Below are 21280 nucleotides of genomic sequence, written 5' to 3'. Positions count from 1 at the left end.
GAGAAAAACGTTAGTACATTATGTAACTTGCTCAGCGCACATCATGAGAAAAAAATGGCAAAAAAGCTATTTTTGCCTATCTGACCGTACGAAAACGAGATCAAAAGTGATCAAAACGTCACATGAATCAACAAAAGGGGCTATTAAACTCATCCGTCCTCCAGTCATCTATATAAATGTTGGGGCCCGGGACAGAGCCCTGTGAGGTTGGGTATCACTTTTAGTTTGCATTGAGTTTTGCACTTGTTAGGACCTCCTGACCATCCTCCAAATCAATGTCTGCCCATCAACTGGCTTGCAGAAGGGCAACTGTGCCTATATGTGGATGTCCCTGATAGAAAAACAAAACCATGTCGTGAGGGCCTGGCAGAAATTCATCTACAGGTTTTGGGCCTGAAAAGTCAAGTATTGATAGGCTGGCGTATGCAGGGGAAATGCCTGGCTGGCTGTGGCTTCTTCTGGCAAAATCGGCTGGTTCCTGGAAGCGAGTTTCATCTCTTCAGTTTTAAAGGGGTCTCCTCTTTAAGAGACACCCTGCCCAGGAGAAGCTGCGGCGGTGACATGCCGTCCATTGACTCCTCAGCCAACCGCAGGCTTCAGTGGTGATACGGCCACGGACAGCACTTGGCCGCTGAAGCCTGTGAAAACCCTTCAGAGAATCGCGCAACATTTTCTGCATCAAAAACCCCATTAAAATTGGTGCAGAATTTGAATAGAAATTGGCTGCGGATCCACAGGGGATGTCGGCCTGCGCAGCGCTCCTCTGATATCCCAGTACTGTGCGTGGCTGCACACCGGCAACTGCTACTGAGCACGGCCATTGCCACATAGCGGTTGTCGATGGGCTGCATTCTGGGTGCAGCAGTATTGGCAGGTGAGAGGAGCGCAGCGAGGGCTAAAATCAGCTGTGGATCTGCAGTCAGTTTCGATACAAAATGAGGATTTTGATGCAGAAATTCAGCAAATTATCTACTGCAGACAATCCACAGCATTTCTGATATGTGTGAAAATATCCTAAAAGCAATCAGCTGATCACTCAAGATCTGGCTTCCGAAAACAGATGCCCCTGCAGGAGAAACTTGGTATTACACGCTTCTCTTCATTGAGGATGTGGATATACTTTAGTAAAGCTTCTGGAAATGGGATCTTAAGGTGGAAAATATCCCTGCCGACAGCTAGAAGGGGGCACCGGTTTATATCTTTGGACGTCATCTGCCCTTTTGACACCATAAAATGTACCTGCCTGCTGTCTAGAAATGCTTCCGTCCCGTCCTGTATCAGGCGCCTTTATCTTGTGTTCTTTTTGTCTTAGATCCCGTTACAGATCTAGAAGTAGGCACAGATCGCGCTCCTCCTCCCGATCTAGTTATGGCTCCCGCAGCTCCTCTAGGTCTTCCTCACGTTCATCCCGGTCGTGCTCTCCTCCTTCCAGTCGGTCCAGGTCACGATCCAGATCACCTTACGGGCGGAGATACCGGAGCCGAAGCAGGAGGTATGTTTATATGTTGCGTGAGATTTAAAGACGCGGTTTGGTTTTATGCACCGCTACAAGGGGGTAGTTTTTGTATTTTGAGTCTGTTTGGTAATATAACGTCTGTTTGGCAGGTGCGAATCCAGAGAAAGTTATAACAGGAGGAGGATGTATCATAAGGAGAGAGCCATAGTAAGTACTTCCAGCCAGGGGTCAACACTATGGGGCCTGCTGGACATCCAGGAGCTGCTTTGTCATGCTTCTAAACGTTTCCTACACAGCCTACAGGATGCAATGCCCTCTGGGAAAAAGTCATGCAAATCAGTAATGCAATAATTTTCCACAGCTATCATTCCAATAGTGTGAGATTAAGGCGGAATCCAGAGGTGGATGCCCGCTCCAGATTCCGGAATGCAAATCCGCCTGTGTGCAGGTGGCCTAAAGGATCAGCTTTCTGCACCCTTTGCTGCAGAATCCGCGGTGGGCGCCTGCCCGTGTGTTTGGTAGCAATGTCCTTCCCTAGGATGCAACGCAAAAGTGATTTGTTCAACGCAGATGATTGGAAATCGACTGCGCTTTCTGCTTGTGGCGGAAACGTCGCCGTATGCTCTATTTTGGAGCGTTTTGCGCACAGACTACCTCTATTGAAGTTAATGGAAGCTGTCTGATCCCCGGCCTAACCGGAATGACCATTCTGGAAAGGTCGAGGGTTCAGCGTTATCGCCTAGTGGCGGCGTGGGGAAATCTATACTGTGCATGTGCGGCAGCCGGCACATCCATAGTACAGAAGAAAGACACAAATTGGTACGCAGAGTCGCTGGGCATGGGCAGAATCCTTGCGTGCCCGTGTGCATTCGGCCTTAGGGTGATTCAATACGATCTTTCAAGGAGCACTAAATCTTCAGTCTGGTGTTACTTTTGCATTGTAGTCTATTGCTCCTGTTGAGAAAACTGTAGATCAATGTATCAGTTAATTGTTCTATTAGATAGTAGACTAGAAAGATATAGCATGATGCTAGTATAAGTAGTGAAGGGGTTAAACGAAACCTTTTCTACGAATGGTACGGATAGAGACAGAAGATAAGTCGTTCCCCCCCCCCCCCCTGCATTCCTTTTCACTGAATTCATAACTGTTTCTTTGTATGCTATAGTTACACCTTAAAAGGTCTAACTCATGTTAATAAATGATAGGGTACAACTAAAATGTTTATTATTCTTGGAGGTATGTACTTTTCCTGTGATTTCATTTATGGTATATAAAACACCTTAGAATAAATTAGACATCATGTGATACTGCGCAGGCTGGTGTGATTTGTATTTCTCCTGGGCTCAGACTTCTACACGAGATCTGGGATTGTCTTCTCTTTGGTAAACACACAAATTCTACTTACAGCTCACGGTTATCGGCCATCTTGACTTGTAGTCCTTTTAATTACGGTTTCATAGCGATCATAAGTTGGTCTGTAATTATGGAGTGACTTCTTGGAAGTCACTTTTCTCAGCAAATCTGTGAGGAGTGAAGTGATTACCGCAGGAAGAACAAACGATGGCAGCAGAGTAACATTGTGCTGCTCTGAAGAACAATGCAGTTGTTAGTATGTAGCATGCATAGTCCCCCATTGCTTCTGGACTGTGACCTGTTTGGGGTGTATACGATGGTACATGGGGATTCGCCACTTAATATGACTGTTCCTGACGTTGCAGGAGGAGAGGAGAGTCGTGTACATCGGGAAGATCAACAACCTCATGACAAGATCGGAGCTGAGACGGCGCTTCTCTGCTTTCGGGGAGATAGAGGAATGCACCATTCACTTCAGAGAGGAGGGGTGAGTTTTTATTGTACACTTAGGGCAGTGCTCACATGAGCAGTAGAAAGCCCTCGTTGAATACACCGTTAGTTTGCCGCGGCCAAATCAGCAGCTAATGGGGTGGGTTACACCCTTTTGCAAAGGGTTAATTCTGCGCTCACATCTGCAGTGTCAACTACGTGTGGAATTTTTATGCATCATGTGAACGAGGTTTTATACATCCTGCCCTTGCAGGTTGTACTGTAAGGCCTCCTTCACACGGGTGACACTGCATCGCTGCAAGAAAATCACTGCGATATCGCATCGCTGCACCGTATGATATGGCTGCGATTTTCTCGCAGCAATACCATGATTTTGTAGCGCTACAAAGTCGCATGTGATGCTACAAAATCTTGCGATTTTTGCAGCATCTGCTACTGTCAAAGTTGCATCGCATGCAAACCGCGTTTTCATGCTATGCGATGCAACAGAGGAAGGCTTCATAGAGAAACATGGGCTACAAAACCTTGCATATCGCCGGACCTGCAAGGTTTGTGTGTCGTTTTGTAGCATGCTACAAAGCATCTCATGTGTGAAGGAACCCATAGGAAACCACGGGCTTCACATACATGCGATTTGTAGCATCATAGCTATGCTACAAAATCGCGTGACTTTGTCGCCCGTGTGAAGGAGGCCTTAATGCTGCAAAAAGCTTGTTGTACTTGCCAACTTCCACTGGTGCCTCAGTGGTCTTTGCTGTGGTGGCTGCGCTTGTGCCCCCATCTTCACTGCTGCCATTCTGTCAGGTTCGCCCATTGCTAGAACACATGCACATTGGCGCCCGGCCATCTGCAAATTGACTAATTGAAATACACAAACCAAGTCATCCTAGAGATTACTAAAGGTGCAGAATCTCATTGCTGGGGGTTTCGCCTTGCGGTAAATAAGGGCATATCCAGTTTATAGAAACAGATTAATTACAAAATCCATGTAGATGGTCCCGTTAACCATGCCAGCCGGTGTCTGTAAGTGACTTCACATCTGGGCTGCATTGAATGTTCATTTAGTAGGAAACTATCTTGACAAAATCCATTATGGTGGCTTGAAGAGTCTTGTGTGCTGCCCAACCTCAGTGCCCAGGCTGTTGCTAACTGCCTTGGGCATCACTTCAAAATAGTTTACCAATTTATCATCTGGGCATAAACCCAGGGACCCAACGCTGTATGTTTATGGTGCTTGGTCCTTAATGAGTTATAGGGGTTCTCCAGGACTAAACCATTGTTGCCTACCTTCAGGATAGGTCAATAATAGTTGGTTGGAGGAAGTCGTCTGCTGCTTAAGACCCATACTGATCAGCTGTCTGAAGATGCCTAGGCACTTGCACAAGCATCACAACCTCTTCTCATGCCTGTGATATTGCGCATGAGAGCAGGTCAGCCTCATTCAATTGAATAGCATTGGATTGCATTACTAGGCACAGCTATATACGATATAGGGCTCTATGCCTGGTATGGACTTCAGCTTCCCTGGCACTCACCCGAGCTCCGATGTCACTTCACGTAGCTGATCGGCAGGGATCCCAATCGGCAGACCTCCACCGATAATTGCTGACCCATCCTGAGGTTAAGTCGTCAGTAATTTAGTCCTGGGGAAACCCATTTAAGGCCACAAACGTGTGATATCCAAGGGATGTCTTGTTGGGATAACTGCTCTAGTAGACCTTTACCTTGTATGGTTACAGTCATGCACACGATTTGTATTAACTTGTAGTCCTCTTCTCCCCCAGTGATAACTATGGCTTTGTCACGTACCGCTGCACCAGAGAGGCCTTTGCTGCTATAGAAAATGGTCACAAGCTGTGCCTTCCAGACGAGTTGCCTTTTGATCTCTGCTTCGGAGGCAGAAGGCAGTTTTGTAGAAGTAATTATGCCGATCTTGGTAAGTACTTGTGCGAAGGGAACTAAGTCTGCTACTAGAGCAGTGTTCCCCAACTCCAGTCCTCAGGGACCGCCAACAGGTCATGTTTTCAGGATTTCCTCAGTGTTGCACAGGTGATGTCATTATTGCCGGTGTCTCAGACATTGCCACAGGTGTTCTTACCATAGGATATCCTGAAAACATGACCTGTTGGTGGTCCCTGAGGACTGGAGTTGGGGACCTCTGTACTAGAGGACGTAAACCCAACCAGTCTACACACACATATCCTAAGCTATATGGGTAGTGGTCTGGTGGCTGACAACACACTGGGGATGGTTTTAAGAGGTACTCCAGGACATTAGTGGCCTTTGTACTATTGACCTATTCTTTGGGCCAGGTCATCAGCAGCGATTAGTGGAATAATCAGTTAGATTCAGTATCGGGCTGAATTCAATCGTTGTGAATCGGGATGGTTGATTGGAACTCCCATTAAAGACAATGGGAGCAAAAAAAACTGGTTCACTAGTTTGCCCTCCAGAAAAAATCTAAACTCTTTATTCATCCATCGACGTCTGTCTCTATGGGTCAGTACGATTGCTAAGATAGCAAATTTAGTTGTTTTCTTTTTTTTTTTTTTTGTTTTGTTTTTGCTGTACTATTTTTTTTAAAGTTATTTTAATTTTTTAAAAATATTTTCTGCGGCCATCTGCTGACGGCTATAACGTTAAAAAAAAAAAAAAAATTTCCTCAACATAGTTGTGCAACGTCTCATTTTGTGCGGGACGTCCTGTCTTTTTCATTTTGGAGTACATAAGACTTTTTGATCACCTTTTATTACAATTTTTTTCTTGGAGACAGGGTGACCAAAAAAGCGCAATTCTGGTATGTTTTTTTTTTTGTTTTTTTTTTGTGCTACCTTGATTGATCAGACTTTTATGGATTCAGCGATGCAAAATATGTATTTGTTTTATTTAAATTCTTTTATTATAAATATTGAAAAAGGGTTGTGTTTTGTGTTTTTTTTTAATAGTAAGGCCTCCTTCCCACGAACGGATTTCTGCCGCGTAATACGCGGTGAAAATCCGCCGCATTGCCCGCAGCTATTAGGTTCTATTGAACCTAATAGCTCAATGCTCACGGCGTGGAATTCCGCACCGTGAAATCTCCGGTCCTCACCCGCGGCATGCTCTATTTGCCGCGGGTGTACGCACGGCCGGCTTCCATTGCAGTTAATGGAAGCCGTCCGCTCACGCTATCTTCCGCTGTATTACAGCGGACGATAGCGTGAAATCGCCTCTCCGCCCGCCACGACATGTGACGCTTGGGGCATGTCTTGTGACGTGGCCGGCGTGTCACATGACGCTGCGGCGCATCACACGGAAGCGTCATGCGAGACCCAGAACACTGGATCCGCTGGTAAGTATGGGGTCTCTGGGGGGTGCCATGACGGGCTTCGCCGCGGAATATTCCGCGGCGGAGCCCGTCACGCCCGTGTGCAGCCGCCCTAACACTTCTAATTTTTTTTTCTGTCCCCAGAGGGAACAAGAACTTGTGATGCCTTGTTCGGTCCTGCAGTATGATGTAATGCCATAGCATTACATTATACCGCGTTCTAACAGGCAGTCTGTTAAGCCATGCCTCAATGTAACACCAACTCAAGCCATTGCAATATGGTCAGCACTGTCTGCAAGCCAAGTGATCGCTTGAGATCCCAAGGGGCGGGTCCCCAACAATCAACTAATAACACCTTTGAGTGGAAAAGTGACAGGCTCCCTTTAAAGCGACCGTCCAGGCCTGAACAAACAAATGGCCGCACCAGCTTTACTGACTGCCTGATGCGTGCTGTATATTAGCAGCATATTGTGTCTCATGACTATCAATGCATATGAATGTACAGTGTGTGGCAGGTAGTTAGAGAAGCGGTGCGGCCATCTTTGCTTGTTCAGGCCCGGAGGGTCACTTTAAGCCCTATCTTCTATACAGCAGCAACTGCAGTCGGGGTCCTGCGCTGCGAGCTTACATGGTCTGGGCCTTGCATCCTAGGACTGTAATTCTTTGGCTAATGTTTGTCTATAACATTTTGCTTCATGCTGTGGTATGTTCCTTTTTTATTTTCTTTTTTTGCATTAGGCGGTGATTTAGAATTGCCATTTTCGTCATTCAGCCCATTTCTGTAGTTACATAACGTTACTTCTTTACATCTTCATTTCCAGATTCGAACCGGGATGACTTTGACCCGGCGTCCAGTCGAAGTAAATTTGAAAGTCTAGATTTCGACACGTTATTAAAACAAGCCCAGAAGAGTCACCGGAGGTAACGCTACGCCCAGCGGTCACTACAATAGGATGATGTATAACCAAACGGATTTACCTCAGGACACTGGATAGGCCATTCAGTAACTACAAGCGGGAGACTCCGGACGTCCGGGGGGGGGAAGTGCTGGAGTATTTCTAATAAACAAAAAAAATTAATCATAAAAAAAGGTTGAAAGACACATAATATAATTTTTTTTATTACATTTGTTTTTTTTAACCTATTTACCAGCGCTTTCTGAACACTCTGGGACTGACTGTGCGGAGAGGAATTACTATGCAGATCGGTAATAAATATAATATCAAATTACTGGTTGTGTCGTTATTGAGGTGCAGAGTCATGAACATGACCACAGTTCTTGGTGTATAGTAGGGGTGAAGGGAATATGAGCCCTGAAGAACTGGTTTCTACAATGTCTTGCTGATAAGCATTTGCCCACTAGATGGCAGCGTTCTTTTGGTATACAGCAGTTTACATTCACAATGCAGTTTAATGTGCTCATACATTCCTGTAGGGTTTCGTGCGCAATACATTCCTGTAGGGTTTCGTGCGCAATGAATCATTCATGGTAGATGCACTATGTTGACAAGAGTATTGGGGCACATCGAGGTGGTGATGAAATTCGATTTTATAGCCTCTATCTACAGTAACCCTTATAGGCTTGCTTTACACCAAATTCTAATAGATGTGTGGAGGGATTTGCTTCCATTCCTTGAGTTTCAGCTAGTGATGCAGGGGATGATGGGTGCGTTGGGCGGGCATGGATATGGCATTCTAGGTCATCACAAAGATGCTTCATGGGATTGAGATCCAGACATTCTCAAGCTAAGCAATCTCTTCCCTATGGGCCTCAATGAAGCACAAGAAAAAGGCCAACAAAAATAAAAAAGACAACATAAAGCCTTTAATCTCTCCCCCCCCCCCCCCCCCCCCCCCCCAGATTTTATATGTATATACATACACACCTGTATTTACAATATCAGTTCACTCATCTGTTTTTAGAACAAAAATGACAAATATTATTTTTCTTTCTTTAGGTTACAGGGCTTTCGCCTATCTAGCCCCCTTTCTATTTGCTATGGGGACTCCCTGTAAGAGGCCCTATAGCCCTGCACCCTTTCTGTAGCCCCACCCACTGTCTGCACTATTGGGATTTCACTCGGGGGTTCCCACAGCAGGGAGAGGGGGCAGGGTTGTGATTCACAGCCCAATCTCGCCCTCGCTATCCTGCTGAAAACCCCTGGATGTGAGGCGTTTTCACATGGAAACAGCCATGCATCGCTGCAGCGTTCTCCGCATCGCTGCGACAGGAGACTGCGATGTCCTTCCACTGTTTTCCAGGTTAGCACACACTGGCTCCCCTCTCATGTCTCATCCCTATCCTGTATCAGTCTGTGTTAAGCCTGGTCACTGGGGCCATTCTGAGATGAGCGCCATATGTGTAATTTAAGAGCTGAGTTATACTACAAGGGGCACGCACTATATTCCTTCCAATGATTCCCCTGCCCGTGACCTCCTTAGCTTTTAAATACCTGCTTAAATGTCCCTCACTCACTAGATGCTTCATTATCCCAGGGTGTAAAGGAAGAATATACGATGAACTATTGCTTATAGGCCTTAAGAAATAATTCTGGAGAACTTTTTTTCTTACAACTCTTAAGTTATGCTGTTGGAAATGTATGAATAAATGGACAACTTGGCCTGTCACTTCACAGGCTCAAACGGTATCCTTGTTCCTGAGGGTGAGCATCTAGAAGGTGAGTGAGGAGACTTGCCATTCATCCTCCTCTGGGTAATGTGCAAATAAGGGAGATGGAACAATACTGCAGAGCCACCCATTAGAAGCAGCATTCCTGCAAGTCAATGTTAGACTCTTTATACAAGCCTTGTAACAATGACTCGGAATTGAAAGCCAAGCCAGAATCCATAGACAGCTGTTTTGGGGTATTTGCTCCTCATCAGTGTGCAATAGGTTTCTGGCTTGGCTAGTGAGAGGCCTGAAATGTGGGTCAGGAACACTATCTTTTCACCTTAGGGAGAGCCCCTAGAAGGTGAGCGAGGAGACTTATAAGGCCATCCATGCTCCTCTGGGCAATATGCAAATGATGGAGATGGAACAATACCTGACGCTCTCAGTACTGGTTGGACAGAGTCGGAGTATGTAGAGATCTGCACCACTGAAAAGAAGAATGGTAACACCCGGCTGTTTTATTTATGCATTTCCAGGAGGAACTGCACATTTTAGCGTTCTTAAAGGACATCCTAAGTGAAATCTAACCAAAGAAGGGTAAAATGAAGACCAATGTAACCATACCATTTTTTTTTTATACTACACAGCTGGCTCAAACCATTCAGATCATGGACAGGAGAGCTATAGATGCTGTGCATACTGCTGATGCCCCACACTGCTGGGATTTGCACATGCGTGTGATGTCAGCAAGCCTGTTGGCTGCAGTAGGGAAAGTCAATATGCATGCCCGGATTCCTGAAGTGCAGTGCAGGCACAGATGGGAGACATTCATGAAGCATGTTTATGCCAGCTGCTGGTGCAAAAAACTCACAACATTTGAGCAAGCCCTGCTCATGAAAAATGTAGTTTTGTTTTTTGTTTTTTTTTAAAGTCTATGCTGGTTCATGCCCATTTTTTTTTAAAGGGGGTGTGGCTTGTAGAGAGGGTGTGGCCACTGGACACATATATACATAATTTACTGCAGAAGCTGACATTATACCTGAAATCTATGTGGTTCTCACTACCAGTGCTTTCTGTGTAGATGCATGGAGAAGCCGAGATGCGCTTAATATATAAAGGGACGAATGTCTCCTCAATATATATTAGGTGCATTGTGTGTCAGCAGAGCTCATATTAAAGGGAACCTGTCACAGCCCCACAGCACCATAAACTAAGTCATAGTGCTGTTAGGGAACGTGCCAGGCAGCCGGGTGATGGATTTTTAACACTGGCCCACTCCTGCCAAGTTCCCCTCTGAAGTTGGCACGCAGCCCGACAATCTGACTCTTTTCAGAGTCCCCTGCATACGCTCTCCCATAGACTTGTGCAGGACTCTGAAAAGAATCTGATTTTTCGTGCCACGCACCGACTTCTGAGGGTACTATTTAAAAAAAAACTTTCTAAACTATAGTTTACTGCTCCCATAACTTTTTATTTCTTTGTTGATTGGGCTATGGCAGGCTGATTTTTTTGCATTGTGAGCTGTGGTTTTTATGAGCAGCATTTTGGGGTACATTCATCTTTTTGATCACTTTTTATTACATTTTGGTATTCTGTCTTTTTTTTTTTCTTCAGTGTTCGCAGGCAGGATTTCATAGACACCCATGGATATGGGCCCTGGGAGCTTTGACTGAGCTCTGAGCTGCTCTGAGCTACCATGATCACCCACAATCATGTGGTGGGGAGAAGGGGTGCTGATGGGGCGCCAAAGGGAGTCCCCTTCCCCAACTGTTATGACGGCAGCATGTAAACCGCTATCTACCATAACCTAAGCTATGATAGCTGACAGACGCAGCGACTGTTTCAATGGTGATTGCTGCTGAGTGTGCAGTGATTCACATGGGATCAGAATACCTGAAGGGTAGATTAATCTGTTAGTCATTGAGACATCTGGTGCTTTAGTGCCCAACAGTCGCCTCATATAAAAGCACCCTTAGGCTGGGTTCACCCTGGGCAGCTTTGCCGTGGAAATTCCGTACGGAGTTTCGCCGCAGCAAGTCCGCCTGTGGCCGCTAATCCCGGGATTACCAGGCCATGTGGACAAGATTTCTCAGAAATCTCATCCACACGGGACGGAGAATCCACCGCGGAAAAGCCGGCCGCAGCATGTTCATTTTTATTCTTCTGCTGCGGCCGTGTTGTTCTCTATGGGAGCGCTAGCTGCAGCGGTAAAGCGAGCGGCCAGGCCGCTTTGAAACCTGCGGGTTTTGAAGCAGCGCTTTTCCCAGCAGCAATCTAACGGTTTTTCGCTGCAGCCCAACTGTGAGATTTCCACGGGGACTCCGGCGTGTGTGAACCCAGCATTAGGGCTGCTGCACACTTGCGTTTTTCTTGCGCGTTTATTTCACGCGATTGTCAATTGGACTTTCTAATGTAAAAAATCCATCGCACAGAAATTGCAAAGCACAAACTTAAGATGCGTTTTTAACATTAGAAAGTCCCGTTGACAATCGCGTGGAAAAAAAACGAGCAAGAAAAAGGACAGTATGCAGGAGCCCTTAGACAGGAGAAGGATTGAGGTTTGACAACATTGCTCTTGTGTCCTTCCAAAAAGAAGTTAAAATCTGCTTCCCGAGTCCCAAGTATGACTCCTTTCAGGTGAGCGATTAAAAAGTATGCCGGAAGCCGGATGGACCCCATTATAGTCGATGAGATTGGTGCGGCGCCATCCGTGTACGACATGTGCCAGATGCAGCACTTCTGTTTTTCCTATTGTTCGGGGACAGAGCCATACAATGAAACAACGGAACGCTAATGTGAACCCAACCTAAATGTGTTTCATGGGGGGAACAAGAAGCCCCCGATGTATCTATTCCCACCCGATCCGTTACGGCAACAAGTTGTTCCTATAAAATCCATCCAGCTCTGTTGCTCATTTCATTCTTTTGCTACCCATTAACCCATCGCTGCCTGCAAACGACACAATCCTTTCAAGAATGAAGTTACGGGCAGATGAGAAGAACTCCTGCAGAGTCCTTAAAGACAGAAAGTGTTAACAATTACAGAAAGCGCCTTGTGGGTATCAGATCCCAGTAACCATGGAGACTGGGATGCTGAGCAAAGAAGGGACTGCAGGTAAAACACATAGTGGGGGGCCATTTATCAAGAGCCGACAGGAGGCATGAGTGCTGAACAGCAACATTTCACATTAATGCTGGAGTAAATTAAGTGCGCATTGTTTCCTGTAGCCGCGGTGCAGCTCGCCGTCATTTTAGATCGAGGCTTCAAACGCGACCATTGAAACTAGTTTACGTCTAGATGTCTACAAAGAAAATTCTTTCTGTGCAGGAAATCAGATCGTAAACCCTCCCAGACCTCCTCCAGCTGCCCGTTTATGCTTCTCGTTCGTCGCTCAGTCGCTGCACGCATTTACACTGAACACTTCTCCTTCAGATTCCCACTGGATTGCGGGAATTCGAGCGCTAATCATTACGTGTAAAAGCAGCTTTAGTATTTGCTGTCTCCAACGGGTACCGTCCGTGTTACACAGATAGGAAAGTTGGACCCGGAGTATAGCGGAGCCATCAGACTCAATCATAAGAAGTCAATGTGTAGGGCCGAGCCTCTCCGAAGAGGAAAAGCTAGATATATGGCGGAGAGGGTTTATAGAGGGAGCGCGATCTATGACATCATCGGCCTTCTGCAAAGTAATCGCAGCGGGCTGATGGGTTGTCATGGCAACCAGACACCAGATAAATCCCCCCTCCAAAAAATAAAAAAATAACTCTTTTTTGCACACTTGCTCCTATTTGTATAAAAACATTGACATATTTGGTATCATCGTATTCGTAACAACCCGTACAATAAATTGCACACTATCCTGCACGGCAAAAAACTTAAAACAAAAAACTCCTAAAAAACGTAAGCAAAATGCATATTTTGTTTTACCTCCCAACAAACGCAATAAAAGCCCTATGTACTGCAAGATGATACCAAGGAAAACTACAGCTCATCAAGAAAAAAAACAAGCCCTCATAGAGCTCCGGCCATGGAAAAATAAAAAACATCATAGGACTTTTAATGCAATGATGTAGAAAAAAAAAATCCAAAAAGTTTTTTTTATTGTGCAAAAGTGCATAAACCTAAAAAAAAAAAAAAAAAAAAAAATTTGGTATCATCATAATTGTACTGACCCATGGAAAAAATGGCATTTATGTGGCATGATTAGGACTACAGAAAAAATAAATAAAATGTCAGAATTGATGTTTTCTCTCCCTGCCCTAAAATAAAAAAAATAATAAAAGTTTTACAAAGACATTATATGTACACAAAAATGGTACCAATAAAAACTACAGTTCGCCAGAACAAAAACAAGCCCTTATACGGCCTCGTCGACGTAAAAATAAAAACGTTATGACTGTTGAAAAGTGGAGATTAAAAATCCCAAAAAATCAAAATAGGCCAATATGCTTAAGGGGTTAAAGAGGTTTTCCAGACAAATACTACTGATGACCTATCTTCAGGATTGGTCAACAGTAGTTGATCAGCAGGGATCCGAAGCTCTGGATTCCAGGTGATCAGCTAATCGCTGGCCTGTTGTCAGTGCAGCGGGGCCAGATGATGTCATCGGGGTCGGAGCAGGAAATCTCAAAAGTGGCTTCACTCTCATTGAGATAAATGGGGGTGAAGTAGCCTCTGAGACTTCCTGCTCTGACCCTGATGACCTCATCTGGCCCTGATGCAGTGATAATGAGCCAGCGATCAGCTGATTGCTGGGAATCCCAAGTAGTGGATTCTCAACAATCAACTACTGATGACCGATCTTGAAGATATGTAATCGATAGGATTTGCTCAGAAAATCCCTTTAAGCTATGTTCACTTCAGCGTTGGGGGTTTTCCTTGTCCTGCTGCATCATGGGAACAGGAAAATGGAATCCCCTGGCCTTGTGAGGAAAATAAAAGGGGCCAAATTGGATATAATAATGTTTGTTCGGTTACTGTCATGTCAGGCATGTTCCCTGATGAAATAGCACAGCATTTTAATGGAGACTGTAAATAGAACCTTAACATTCATGTGATCATAGCCTTAGAGGGTCTGTGCCATTAGGGCAATCCCAGGCCATGAACCCTGTTAGGGCACATGGACCTCATAAAGTTGGGTCACCCATTAATAGTGAGCTTTGTAGACCGCCCACTTCACACTTTGACAGTTTCAGGAGCCAGCCCAAATAAGAGCCCATTCAGGTAAAGAAAAGTGCAAAAAAAAAAGGTCAGGCGGATCAAAGTTGTAGAGCCATGCAGCTGGCCCTGCCGATTTCATCCCACAAAATGTCCTCTTTAAGGGAATGTATTACTATATCTTTTACTTTAATCAAAATTAAATAATGCTACTTTACATTTTTCTAATGTGTTTCTATTTTCTAAGGCCTCATGTCCACGGGGAAAATCAGATCCGCTGCAGATTCTTCATGGAGAATCTGCAGCGGGTCCCTCCTGCCCCGCAGACATGAGCGCCGAAAATAGCAATTTAAAAGAATTTACCTATCCGGCGCGGGCGACGAAGCTCTGCTCTTCCTCACGGCCGGATCTTCATTTTCGGCCGGCGGATGAATTCCTGACGCCGGCGGCACGTCGCCGGCACGTCGTCGACGTGCCGCGCGCATGCGCCGGGCACATCCGCCGAGCCGAAGCAAGGGAGATGCGGCCGTGAGGAAGAGAAGAGCTTCGCGGTCCGCTGCGGGTGAGTAAATGCTTTAAATTCCTATTTTAGGTCTCCCGCGGATCCGGACGGCTTCCATAGGCTTCAATAGAAGCCCGCGGGAGCCGTCCCCGCGGGAGACCCGCATGAAAATGGAGCATGGTCCAGATTTTTTCATGCTCCATTTTTTTAAAAATCACTTTTATTGACGATCCGCGGGTATTTATGTACCCGCGGGTGGTCAATGCATCCCTATGGGGTGCGGATCCGCATGCAGGAAATCCGCTGCGGATCCTAAATCCTATTTTCCCCGTGGACATGAGCCCTAAGGCTGTTTTTGCACGGCCAAGAAAATCACACGAGATTTGTGCGTTGCAAGACACACAAATTTCACACAAATATGAACCCCACTCTTTTGAATGGGGTCATACATATGAGCGACATGGAAAACAAATTGCGGCGTGTCCCATCTTTCGGCATGCCCTCACATTGCATAGCCGCATTGTTTGTAATGGGGTCGGCGGCAGCGCAGCATCTGAGAAGTGGGCCCACAGCTGAGGAGATGACAGGGTAGATAATGGCCTTGTCACGGGGCTCTAAAATCTCCCCTCCTGGGAGTAGCTCGGGACCTGACAACGTTACTGACAGGAGGAGATCATCAGGGATGTAACCGGGGGTTACCTGTAGTCTTCCTGTCACACGTGACGCCACCATTCCATCCTCTGCGGTGAACTCGGCAACAGACCAACTAAAATAGTCAACAACGTTCTGGACAAACCGGGAATGGTCGGTAATGTCCGTGTACTTCAGCTTTAGTACAATCCATCTTATAACAGCAAACTGGCTCAAATACAATATTTGTGTGTGTGTGGGGTGGGGGTGGGGGGGGGGGGGGAAGGATGCTTCTTGGGGTAATCCAGACAATCGATTTTTAAATCCCCGGCCATACGAAAATGCTGAAGAACACTGCCGGGGAACCAGAGAGAAGAAGCGCAGAGCCCTGACAGCGCTGCTAGGTGATGTATTATTTTTGGTTTTTTTCTTTCAGCTAGGGCTTATTTCCAGGGAAGGGCTTATGTTTCAAGCCTGTTGCCTGCATCCCATTGCTTTCAAGGGGGCAACAGCAGCACTCTATGGATGGGGAGATCATGTAGAGATGTGGATAATGTAGGAAGGGTGCTGTAAAAGTGAGGAACCAAAGATGGCTATGTCATATTCTGCAGAGACAAGTCATGGACGGGAGAACTCATGATGGCAATCTGACGGGATGGAGAAGGAAAGGGAACGTAATTTACTTCAGTAAAAAAAAAAAAGTCACTTGTGATCCCATATATGGTCTGCAGAGTGCCTGAGTAGAGCTGGTATCTACAACTATATGGTCACCATATGGGGGTAATATTGTACCCCTTATGTTGAGATATTACTCATTATGCACCAGTAATGGTAGAGCGAGAGGACGAGAGAAGTCCTCCAGGGGGTGGGGCGGCAATGACACTCTGGACTAGGAAATACATAAAACTTACTTCAGTTTTATTCTTTAAAGTACATGCCAGGCAATGCAACAGAAAAGTCCATTCAACGTAACACATGCAACGATATACCACGCAGGGTGCTCAGAGGTTTCCTCAGGTCCAAGCTGTAAGGTTGTATTCCCTCCTCAGGCTGTCAGACACTGACTCCAAAGACCTGCAGTCTTTTATGCCCCAGTACCGGGGTCAGTGCCTACAGCTGAGCTTTCTGAGAACCAGGCTGAAGTTATAGAGTGGACCACCACCATGTCCAGATTAAGAGCCTGGGAGGGAGATATACTCCATCCACAACTTCACCCTTTAACTGCCTACTATATATATTTTGTGTGTGGGGAGGGGTACATGCAGTATGTCTTTGCACTTGTGCCCCTGATCTTCCATAACTCTAGCAATTCCCTGGAAGCCATAGAGTTCAGCGCTGCAGCATTCTGTACACCGCCTCTCGAATTGATTGAAGGTCCTCCCTGCTGCCGTCACTCTCCCAAGCGCCACAGATGTAAATTTGCTGATCCCGGATGCACAGCAGGCGTTCGGCACATCTATGCGCAGCGAACGTTGCTTGCCCTCCTGAAGCACAGTGATAGAAGGCTGCCGAGAGACCCGGTGGTACGGACATTTCATCCACAGCTGAGCGCCGCTGGGACACGCACACCACTCAGAGCCGCTGCATGGTGGAGGAGATAGTGATCGGCGGTGGCCTTCATGGGGGAGCACATGGTGAGCGGCGCTGGGCTGCATGGGCTGCAGTGGCCTGCATTGGGGAAGAACATGTTCAGCCACGGTGGCCTGCATTCGGGGACGACATGGTGAGCCACACTGGGGTGCCTCAAGCACTGCTGTAGAAGGCACAGTGCAAAGACTTCGGTCCATTGCAGCGCTGCTGACCACCGCTGGGGAAAGTACCGCCGGAGGAGAGCAGGGAGCCATTACAGCGCAGGGGGACAGTCACTCAGGCCCTCAGGGAGGCAACAGAACTGGGGGGCAGACAGTGGCAGGCAGCGGGGGCTCACAAAAATGCATCCTAGGACCGTCCAAGACCTTGTATTCTTGCACCAATCAGGAGCTAGGGGTGTGACAGGGGCTTTCCTCCTGTAAAACCCCTCACTTCCGGTGGCGTCAAGATACACTAATGCCCTGTGCTAGACATAGAAGAGTGAAAGAAAGGGTGGACTCCCCACAAGGATTCCCCTGCGACACGATTTTTTTCTTCTACAACCGACAACTGCCCACAAGGAGCTCTGATTAGCACGGGCACTGATCGTATGTGTTAACCCCTTAAATACAGCAGTCAAGTCTGACATCAACATTTAAATGCCCAGATCGGAGTTCATTTGCCATGGTAGCCAGGGACCTTCTGAAAGTCCTAGAGCTGCTATTGGAGATTGTTGACAGATTACCTGGCAGATCCCAGTATAATATAATTACATCATACTGCACAAGTGATCAAAAACATCGCACACACAGATCCCCTAAAAACCAGTCTAAAAAAAAAAAAAAAGGTCGAAAAATTAAGAGATAAAAGTAAAGAAAAAAAGACAAAACAAAACTAAACCAGAACAATGTTTTATCACTTACAATAGCAAAAAAACAACATATTTGGTATAGCTGCGTCCATAAAAGTCTGATCTATCAAAGGGTCTTGTTTTCCCCGCATGGTGAGCGTCATCAGCAGAATAGCGGTTCAATGAAAAGCTTTTAAAAAGGACGCTTGTACTGAAATATGGTACCAATAAAAACATCATGATGTTCCGCAAAAAAAGAGCCCTCACACAACTGTATAGACCAAAAAACTAATTTATGGCCGGCAGAATATGACAGCAGAAAATAATCTTTTTTTTCAAAGATATCTAATATTTTAAACGTTGTACAACAAAAACAAACAAAAAAAACCTATATAAATTTGGTATCGTAGTAATCGTACTGACCCATAGGCTGGATTCAGACGACCGTATATTGGCCGGGTTTTCACGCCCAGCCGATATACGTCGTCCTCATCTGCAGGGGGGGAGGGGGAGGATGAAAGAGCCAGGAGCAGGAACTGAGCTCCTGCCCCCTCTCTGCCCCTCTGCACTATTTGTAATGAGGAGAGGGGGGACGGGGGCGGGGCTAATTCTCGAAACTTAGCCCCGCCCCCGTTCTGCCTCCTTTCATTGCAAATAATGCAGAGGGGCAGAGAAGGGGCGGGAGCACAGTTCCTGCTCCTGGCTCTTCCATCCCCCCCCCTGCAGATGAGGACACCATATATCGGCTTGGCATTAATACCAAGCCGATATACGGTCGTCTGAATCCAGCCATAAAGTGATCGTCATCTGTGCTGCACTGTGTACACCGTTGAAACAAGACATCCCCCCAAAGATGGTGAGATTTAGTATTTCTTCCATTTCACGCCACTTAATATTTAAAAAAAAAAGACTGTGATTGGCTAGGCAGCAATCAGCCAATCAGAGCCAGCGCTCCATGAACCAATCAAAGGCAGAGCTTCCTGAAGCGGGGTTTTTCAAAAGCCCAACCATGAAGCTATATTGGAGAACTTCAATCAAGTGCCGGGGAGACATACGCCGGAGCCAGACAGCTCCACTTATGTGTATTTTTTTGTTTGTTTCCTAGGGCTTTTGCGGTAGGATTTCCTACAGTAACAGTTGCATCACACAGCAGAAAAACGCGTTACCGTGCGATGCAACAGAGAGGGAGGCTTCAGGGGAAACATGGGCTATAGATATGAGCGAACGTACTCGTCCGAGCTTGATACTCGTTCGAGTATTAGTGTGTTCGAGATGCTCGTTACTCGTAACGAGCACCACGCGATGTTCGGGTTACTTTCACTTTCATCTCTGAGAGGTTAGCGCGCTTTTCTGGCCAATTGAAAGACAGGGAAGGCATTACAACTTCCCCCTGCGACGTTCAAGCCCTATACCACCCCCCTGCAGTGAGTGGCTGGCGAGATCAGGTGTCACCCGAGTATAAAAATCGGCCCCTCCCGCGGCTCGCCTCAGATGCGTTGTGACATAGCTGAGGGACAGTGCTATCGTGTTGAAGCTGCTGTAGGGAGAGTGTTAGGAGTTAGTGTAGGCTTCAAGAACCCCAACGGTCCTTCTTAGGGCCACATCTAACCGTGTGCAGTAGTGTGGAGGCTGCTTTTTGCAGTGTTGCACATTTTTTTTTTTTGGTATATCGGCCGTGCAGAGCATTGCGCCCTGCAGTAATACTCCAGGGATAGAAGTGTGGAGGCAGGGACAGAAGACATATATTATTGATTGAATATACGCAGTGGGCCTTTTCAAAAAAATATTGGGCAAAAAATCTATTTGGCCTGCCTGTCACTGTGCTCAGTGTTCTGGGTCCGTGTGTGCTGGGTGTAGTAGTTCTACAAAATCATACGCAGCCAGCTAAGTGTTACAGCAGGCTTGCGCCAAATTATTTCCTGGCGTTCCGTAAGCGAACTCAGCCTCCAACCACAGGCCAATAAGCGGCACATTTAATTACAGCGTTCTGTTTCTGCATTACTGGTAATACAGCATGCTGAGGGGTAGGGGTAGGCCTAGAGGACGTGGGCGCGGCCGAGGACGCGGAGGCCCTAGTCCGGGTGTGGGCACAGGCCGAGCTCCTGATCCAGGTGTATCGCAGCCGACTGCTGCGGGATTAGGAGAGAGGCACGTTTCTGGCATCCCTACATTCATAGCACATTTAATGGGTCCACGCGGTAGACCTTTATTAGAAAATGAGCAGTGTGAGCAGGTCCTGTCGTGGATGGCAGAAAGTGCTTCCAGCAACCTATCGTCCACCCAGAGTTCTGCGCCGTCCACTGCTGCAACTCAGAATCCTCTGGCTGCTGCTCCTCCTTCCTCCCAGCCTCCTCACTCCATGAAAATGAGACATTCTGAGGAGCGGGCAGACTCCCAGGAACTGTTCTCGGGCCCCTGCTCAGATTGGGCAGCAGTGGTTCCTCTCCCACCAGAGGAGTTTATCGTGACTGATGCCCAACCATTGCAAAGTTCCCGGGGTCCGGGGGATGAGGCTGGGGACTTCCGGCAACTGTCTCAAGACCTTTCAGTGGGTGAGGAGGCCGATGACGATGAGACACAGTTGTCTATCAGTGAGGTAGTAGTAAGGGCATTAAGCCCGAGGGAGGAGCGCACCGAGGATTCTGAGGAAGAGCAGCAGGACAATGAGGTGACTGACCCCACCTGGTTTGCTACGCCTACTGAGGACAGGTCTTCAGAGGGGGAGGCAAGGGCAGCAACAGGGCAGGTTGCAAGAGGCAGTGCGGTGTCCAGGGGTAGAGGCAGGGCCAGACCGAATAATCCACCAACTGTTTCCCAAAGCGCCCCCTCGCGCCATGCCACCCTGCAGAGGCCGAGGTGCTCAAAGGTCTGGCAGTTTTTCACTGAGAGTGCAGACGACCGACGAACAGCGGTGTGCAACCTTTGTCGCGCCAAGATCAGCCGGGGAGCCACCACCACCAGCCTCACCACCACCAGCATGCACAGACATATGATGGCCAAGCACCCCACAAGGTGGGACGAAGGCCGTTCACCGCCTCCGGTTTGCACCGCTGCCTCTCCCCCTGTGCCCCAACCTGCCACTGAGATCCAACCCCGCTCTGAGGACACAGGCACTACCGTCTCCTGGCCTGAACCCACACCCTCACCTCCGCTGTCCTCGGCCCCATCCACCAATGTCTCTCAGCGCACCGTCCAGCCGTCGCTAGCGCAAGTGTTTGAGCGCAAGCGCAAGTACGCCGCCACGCACCCGCACGCTCAAGCGTTAAACGTGCACGTAGCCAAATTTATCAGCCTTGAGATGCTGCCGTATAGGGTTGTGGAAACGGAGTCCTTCAAAAGTATGATGGCGGCGACGGCCCCACGCTACTCAGTTCCCAGTCGCCACTATTTTTCC

At 47.2% G+C, this 21280-nt stretch overlaps 1 protein-coding gene across 2 annotated transcripts in view; it reads left to right on the top strand.

The window, feature by feature from the left end:
• LOC136626213 (peroxisome proliferator-activated receptor gamma coactivator-related protein 1-like) overlaps positions 1–21280 on the top strand; it is an 82421-nt gene that overhangs the window by 22390 nt on the left and 38751 nt on the right. Inside the window, exons 10-14 of one of the 2 annotated variants that reach the window (XR_010792640.1) lie at positions 1313–1492; positions 1606–1663; positions 3176–3297; positions 5045–5196; positions 7389–7658. Coding sequence is in view for 1 of the 2 variants with exons in the window: in XM_066601066.1 (XP_066457163.1) it covers positions 1313–1492; positions 1606–1663; positions 3176–3297; positions 5045–5196; positions 7389–7492 (616 nt within the window). In the remaining variant the exon portion in view is untranslated. Of the gene's footprint in view, positions 1–1312; positions 1493–1605; positions 1664–3175; positions 3298–5044; positions 5197–7388; positions 7798–21280 lie in introns of those variants that run through there. The other variant, XM_066601066.1, reaches the window with a different exon arrangement.

This window comes from Eleutherodactylus coqui, chromosome 4, assembly GCF_035609145.1.
Source record: "Eleutherodactylus coqui strain aEleCoq1 chromosome 4, aEleCoq1.hap1, whole genome shotgun sequence".
Lineage (NCBI taxonomy): Eukaryota > Metazoa > Chordata > Amphibia > Anura > Eleutherodactylidae > Eleutherodactylus > Eleutherodactylus coqui.
This window is presented reverse-complemented; position numbering and strand designations above follow the sequence as displayed.